This window comes from Tupaia chinensis, unplaced genomic scaffold (assembly GCF_000334495.1).
Source record: "Tupaia chinensis unplaced genomic scaffold, TupChi_1.0 Scaffold000272_1, whole genome shotgun sequence".
Lineage (NCBI taxonomy): Eukaryota > Metazoa > Chordata > Mammalia > Scandentia > Tupaiidae > Tupaia > Tupaia belangeri.
Window position 1 is genome coordinate 1,793,726 of NW_006159754.1, and position 7,410 is coordinate 1,801,135.

Sequence of the window (7,410 nt, forward strand, 5' to 3'; positions counted from 1 at the left end):
GGACCGCGCTGACGCTCTCCGCGGCCCAGGCGTTCAGATCACCCCTCTGCGTCGGACCCCGCGCGGTGCCCTCCTCTCAGTGGTGTCCCGGGCCCCGAACCCAAGCAGTGCGCAGAGTCCCGGCGCACCAGGTTCTAGAGCAGCAGCTGACGCAAGCCCCGGGGGCGCGCGCGGACGTGACGCTTGGACACGTGTGCGGCCGCCCAGGCGCGCGGGGACTGGCAGAGCCACCCTGCGCCGGGGCGCGGGCTCCGCCCGGCTCCAGCTGGCAGCGCAGGGGGCCGCCTAGCGCGGGCGCTTCCTGCTCGGTGCTGGCCCTGCCTGCGCCAGTGAGCATGCCCGACTCGGGCTGCCGCGCCGGGTCGCCTTTTCCAAGTTGGGGAGGAGGCCGCCTAGGGGGAAGGCGTCGCCGAAGTCCTCTGGCCACACCCCAGAGAGCCACGCTGACTCGTCCCCCTGGCTCAATCCATTAGAGCAACTTCAAGAAAAGAGGGGGCGTGACGATGAGTTGGACGGGACCCGAGCGGGCTGGGGCGGGGCGCAGGCCGCTCCGAACAGGTCGGAAAAAACCGAGAGGTTTCTCCTCCCGGATGAGTCACCAGCGCGCGGAGGAGGCGTGCGACGCGGCCAGCGGGGTTCATCTGGACGCGGGGTCAGGACGAAGAGCTTGGGGAGAAAGGAGGGCGAGGACTCGGGTTGGCTCAGCAGGCACCGAACCTAGCTCTCGGGCTGGGACCACTCCTCGGTCCTGCGCCAGGACGTAGAAAATAGCTGATCTAGTCCTTCATTCCGCCCTGGCGGAAGATTCGTTGGATGGAGAGTGGCGGACTTGCAGAGCAGGCCCGGGAGGGCGTTCGGACAGCGGTGGCTAGGAGAGTCGGGGATTACCTAAGCAGACCAGAGATGTGCGTTGGGTCGGGAAGCCCAGACGACAGTGGGGTGACCCTCGGGTAGTCCTCATCACGGAAACCCCGCTGAAGATGAAGCAAGCCGTAGGCACACCCAGCGGAAGCGCTGTAGAGCTCATGCTAGACCCGAGTGAACCACGTGCTGATGGGATGTTTCTTGTTCTCCCAGTTAAATAGCTTTTCCGCGGACGTTGCTTGAACCAGCTACACTGGGATTGGGGAAGGGGCTACCTAGATATTTTTTTGTAGAGACAGGGGTAAGCAAATCCTGTTAATTAGGAAGGGTGAGAGATGGTACCGTCACACCATCTGTGTGAGATGGGTAAGTTCTTTAACTTCTCTGGGTCACAATGTCCTCATCTATAAAAGTGGAATAAGTACCATATGTATTTTTAATTTTTTATTTATTCATTTATTTATTTTTCAATTTGACAGAGAGCGACACAGAGACAGAGAGAAAGAGGGGAAATGAGAAAGCAAGTCACCAGGTCCAGGACTTGAACCATAGTCAGCCATGTGGGAGTGTCCAGCACCTTAACCACTATGCCACCTGCTGGTCCCAGTACCATATGTATTTTATAGGTGGGATAATGAGGGTTAATTGAGTTTGATATATGTCAAGGTCTTAGAGCCTTACCCACTCTAAGTGTTGTTTAAACGTTATTTTTAAATTCTTAATTTTTAAAAGGTTTTTGCCGTAGGGTGCGTGCACTGGCCAGAGTGAGAGGGAAAGTGAGAAATCACCCCCCAGGGGGATGGCCACATGCAATCTCTTCTCCTCCATTCTCCTCCTGGGATTTTGGGCATACTATCACATGCCAGGCTTTTAAGCCATCAGGTCCAGGATTCGAATCATAGTCAGCCATGTAGGAGTCCAGCCATGTAGGAGTCCAGCACGGTAACCACTACACCAACTACCACCACAAATGTATCTCCGGGGGAGGGTCAGCAGGTGGTGTAGTGGTTAAGGCACTGGACTTTCTCACGGCTGACTGCGGTTGGAGCCCTGGACCTGGCGGCTTGATAGTCACTGTTGGCCCTTCATGCCCAGAATTCTAGGAGAACAGAGGAGAAGGGATTGCAGCCTGGCAGTTGGGGTAGGAGGCGATTTCTCATTCTCATTTTTCTCTCTCTGGTGAGTGCACATGGCCTATGGCAAAAACCTTTTAAAAAAAGTTATTTTAAAAATATTATTAATGAATATTTAATATTGATGTTAGTGAATATCAATGAATAAAATCTTTCTAAGAATTACACTGCTGGAGCCCAGAAGAAATAAAGTTTAATACACACACACACACACACACACACACACACACACACATATATATTAAAGAATTATTTAACTTTATTGATTTATTTTAATTTGACCAGAAAGGGGGGGACAAAGTGAGAGAGAGAGAAAGCAAGTGCCAGGTCTGGGACTTGAACTACCATTGGCCATATGGGAGTCCAGCACCTTTAACCACCACGCCATCTGCCGGCCCCAAAATACAGTTTAATGTTGTAACAGGTGTCCAGAAAGATTACATGCATGGAATTGGTTGACCTAAGTTGGCGGATGTCATTCACTCATCCAGTAAACGTTCCCTCAGCGTTTCCTTACACTCCGCGCCAGCCACGACTGGGGCTCTGAGGGCAGCTCTCAGGTGACGTTCTGTTGGGTCATCGGAAGTCATGACACAGTTTTGCATAGAAAAATACATCCTGACTTTTCAGACGACCCAATAGTAAGGAAGCAACACCAATATCCATACACTCCTGGGAGAGGATTTCGGGTTCAGAGGGGAGCACATGGGCGGCTAGACATGGCACAGAGGCTGCATCCCAGAGTGCCCTGGGGGTGGCGCGACATGAAGCTAGCATGCAGGGACCTCTGTTAACCTGATAAGGGAGAGCCTCTGGAGGTTTATTTATTTATTTATTTATTTATTTATTGTCTATTTTTTTGGAGAGATTTTCGCTATAGGGCGCGTGCGCTCACCAGACAGACAGAGAGAGACATAGAGACAGAAAGCGAGAAATCACCCCCCAGGGGGGATGGTCACGCCGCAATCCCTTCTCCTCCATTCTCCTCTCGGGATCTTGGGCACGCACGCACACGTGCCCGGCGTGAGTTTTAAGCCACTGGGTCCGGGACGTGAACCGCGGTCGACTACGTGGGAGTCCAGCGACATAGCCATTACACTAACTACTGGTTCCCCCTCTGGAGGTTTTTGAGAAATTTGGTATCATGGCTGCATATGAGTTTTTGGATGGGGGGAATATAAAGTATTAATAACTAATATTTATTGAACACCCATTATATTTTGGGTATGCATTTTTCTTTTTTTGGAGAGGTTTTTGCTATAGGGCGCATGCGCTTGCCAGAAAGAGAGAGACAGACAGAAAGCGAGAAATCACCCCCGAGGGGTGATGGCCATGCCACAATCCCTTCTCCACTCTCCTCTCGGGATCTTGGGCACTCACACACGTACCCAGCATGAGTTTAAGCTACCAGGTCTGGGACTTGAACCGCGGTCAACTACATGGGAGTCCAGCGACATAGCCATTACGCCAACTGCTGGTCCCAGGCATGAATTTTTTTAAAGTGCCAGAGGACATGCATGCTTGCCAGAGAGAGAGAGAGAGAGAGAGAGAGAGAGAGAGAGAAAGCACCCCCCACCATGGGGTGACATTGCAATTGCAATCCCCTTGCCATTTCTTTCCATCCTGTTGGGATTTTTGAAGGTGATGTTTTTCAAGCTGCCAGGTTCGAGATTTGAACTGTGGCCAACCATGTGGGGTCAGGCTTCCTTCACCACTAGGCTATAGGGCCAGCCCATGAGTGGTTTTTAAGTATTCTTCAAACAACCCTACACAGTGGTTCCTTCAGTAGAAACCATCTCTAATTTACGGTTGTGGAAACTGAGGCATATGAAGGGCAATGTGCTTCAGCTCATCGTCAGGAAATGTCAGAACCTGCTCCAGAGCTGCCCTCTGGGCTGCTAGCCTGTGCCACTCCTCCACGGTGCCTGACTCCTACTTCTCTGGGTTAGGAGCTAAGGTTAGCACACTCACCGGAGTGAGAAAACAGTTGCACCACCTGTAGTACAGCACTGAATTCTGTGGGCACACTATGCATGCATCTTTTTTTCCTTAGCTGGTCTTGAGAGAAAAATTAACTCATACCCTGTTTATTTCATTTCCCCCTTCTTCTGGCTTAAAGAACATAATAGTGATGACAGAGAAAAAGATATCACCCCCGGTTTCACTTTTATTGGAGAAAATGTATTATTTTCCACTCCTAATTGAAAACCCAGGCCACTGGAATTTATTGCCGGGATGTATTTTCTCTCATTCCACCTCCGGCCTGTCAGTGCAGGTGGCTCTGGTTCTCAGGGCTGCCTTCTCCAGTGCAGAAGAGGAGTCCTCCCTTGCCCTGTTGACATGAGCCTTCCGTGTTCTGGCCGGATTGGCCCTAGTCATTCAGAAGGCAATTTGGTATGGGAGGTGTTGAAACAGGACAGCAGAAACAATTCTCTATAGAGACAATTGGTTTTATTTTTCTAAAAATACAAGTAACCCATCTGTTCACCCTGGCAGATGCCTTCCTGGGTACAGAGAAATTTCTTCTTCCTCTTTCTCATCGTTGCACTCTTGATTCGGTCATCCAGGGTGATTAAAAAACGAACCTACAAAACTCTGGGCAGTTGCTGAAAGAAGGCAGGGGGAGAGTGGACAGGCCGGCTGAGCCACAGCACTGACCTTTCCAGGCTGACAGGCTGGTCTTTCCAGTCCTTTCTTCCTCCTTCCATGGGGCTTTGGAATCAGAGAAGGGTGGCCTTTGCACCTTGGGCATTGTGAGCTAGCGCCTCCTCTGTCAGGAGGGCAGCCGGCTCGTAGGTCTCACTTAGTGGGTACCGGAAATATGTACTGCGTTGAATTGTCATGAGGATTATTTGCCCTTGGGAGTATAGCTGCTGTTTCTGGGCCACTGTTTAATGGGTGACTTTGTGACCTGGGGGTGGAGCCGGCCTTTTGCTGTCTTATTCATGACTCATTACCACATCTGTTACTCCTAGATGAGACGCTGGTCTCCTTTCCCCACCCCGAGTCCTGGCTTGCATGTGCCAAGCAGGACACCTCTCCTTACCCATCTCCTGCTCTGCGCTCTCTCTTAAGGACGTACACAGAGTAACCCTTTCTCTTCTTAAAATAGCAAGGTTGGTCTTGTCTAAGAAAAGAACAACTCACTAGGGTGAGCCCCTAGTCATACCTAAACTGCTCAGCCCAAGGAGAAATACTCCAGGCGGATAGAGACACTCTTGCCCTTCTTTCTGTAACTCACACGCTGTGGTTTTGCAAGTTGGATAGCTTCTGCAATCAGAGAAGTGGTATGCAACTGTGGAGCAGTGTGCTCGACCTTTTCTGTTTGGGTTTAGAGATGACTCAGGTGTGCACTGGCGCTTGCTGCGTGGAAATTTCTGAGTAGGGGAAAGCTTGTGGGAAATTTGGTGGTGACTACAAGGCCGCCTGATCATCATGGTGGGAATTTTTAGCTTTATAAAGTAGTTCTGTTTCTGGGGGTAATTTCTAGGTGCTGAAATTTGGTTTGAATAATTAGGGGTTATTTAATTTGTCTAGTTGAACAACCACCATGGACTCAGCACTGCACACAGTAGGTCTCTGTATCTGCATTGTTTTTGTGCCCATTTCTCTAGTGCTCAGCCCAAGCCAGGTACTGTCCTAAGCACTTCACATATTCTTCTTTTTTTTTTTTTTTAATGATTATTTCTTGGAGGGGGGGGGGCAGAGTTTTGCTATAGGGCACATGAGCTTGCCAGAGAGACAGAGACAGAAAGCAAGAAAGCAGAAATCACCCCCTGGGGGGATGGTCATGCCACAATCCCTTCTCCATTTTCCTCGGGTTTTAGGGTATGCACACACACGCGCCTGGAGTGAGTTTTAAGCTACTGGGTCCAGGACTCCAACCACAGTCGACTACGTGAGAGTCCAGTGATGAGACCATTACACCGTCTGCTGGTTCCATCCCAATGTGTTTTACAGGGTAGATGGTTACAGATGACAAAACTGAATCATACACAGGCTAGGTTCCTTGGAGTAAGCAAGGAAGAGAAGTATTTGCTATAGGGCATGTGCACTCACCTGAAAGTCAGAGACAGAAGGTGAGAAATCACCCCCCAGGGGAAATGGCCACACCTCAATTCCTCCTCCTCCACTCTCCTTTTGGGATTTTGGACACACAGACACATGGTGTGAGTTTTAAGCCGCCAGGTCTGAGACTTGAACCACGGTTGACTGTGTGAGGGTCCAGCGATGTAACCATTATGCCATTGGCTGGTCCCTGAGTAAGCAGGGCACCTAATGATCCTGCCTCCTGTGTTGTCCACTTCAGGACTCCCCTCCTTTGGGTGTGGACTGATCTTGCTTTAACTGGATAAAATATGGCCAATGTGATAGAATGTCACTCTGAGATCAAGTTACCAAAAGGACTGACTTCTGTCTTTGTTCTGTCCCTGTTTCTCTCACTTTCCGTCTTTGTCAGCTTAACCAGCTATGACAAAATACACTAAACTGGGTGTTTAAACAAGAAACACTTCTTTCTCACAGTTGTGGGAGGCTGGGAAGACAAAGATTGAGGAGCCACAGAGTTGGTGTCTAGTGAGGGCCTGCTTTCTGGGTCATAGGTGCCAGTCTTTTTGCATGTCCTCATTAGGAAGCAAGATCTCTCAGGACTCTTTTTTTTTTTTTTGAGGAGAGGTTTTTGCTATAGGGCGAGTGCACTCACCAGAAAGACAGAGAGAGACAGAGAGACAGAAAGTGCACTTCTGTCTTTGTTCTGTCCCTGTTTCTCTCACTTTCCGTCTTTGTCAGCTTAACCAGCTATGACAAAATACACTAAACTGGGTGTTTAAACAAGAAACACTTCTTTCTCACAGTTGTGGGAGGCTGGGAAGACAAAGATTGAGGAGCCACAGAGTTGGTGTCTAGTGAGGGCCTGCTTTCTGGGTCATAGGTGCCAGTCTTTTTGCATGTCCTCATTAGGAAGCAAGATCTCTCAGGACTCTTTTTTTTTTTTTTTTTAAGAGGTTTTTACTATAGGGTGCGTGTGCTTGCCAGAAAGACACAGAGAGACAGAAGGCAAGAAATCACTCCCTAGGGGGAATGGCCACACCACAATCCCTTCTCCTCCATTCTCCTCTCAGGATCTTGGGCACACACGCACACACACACACACACACACACACACTCCTGGTGTGAGTTTAAGCCACTGGGTCCAGGACTTGAACCGCAGTCAACTACATGGGAGTCCAGCTGCTGGTTCCTCTTAGGACTCTTATAAAGACATTGGTTCCATTTGTGAGGACCTCACCCTCATGACCTTGTCTCATTTTAATTATTAATACCTCCCAAAGAAAGTCTCCGCCTGCTACTCCTGCTAATTGATCACATTAGGGGATGGAGTTTCAACATTTGAACGGGGTAGGAGGCACGAGTG

General features: G+C 49.7%; 1 protein-coding gene across 1 annotated transcript in view; it reads right to left on the reverse strand.

Moving 5' to 3' along the window:
* Positions 1–4,840, reverse strand: part of SIAH2 (siah E3 ubiquitin protein ligase 2) — a 26,232-nt gene extending 21,392 nt beyond the window's left edge. The window contains exons 1-4 of the mRNA XM_027772354.1: positions 4,741–4,840; positions 4,587–4,603; positions 889–974; positions 129–392 (exon numbers count right to left, since the gene is read on the reverse strand). Coding sequence (XP_027628155.1) covers positions 129–392; positions 889–974; positions 4,587–4,603; positions 4,741–4,840 — 467 coding nt within the window. The remainder of the gene's footprint in view (positions 1–128; positions 393–888; positions 975–4,586; positions 4,604–4,740) is intronic.
* Between the last annotated feature and the right edge of the window lie 2,570 nt (positions 4,841–7,410).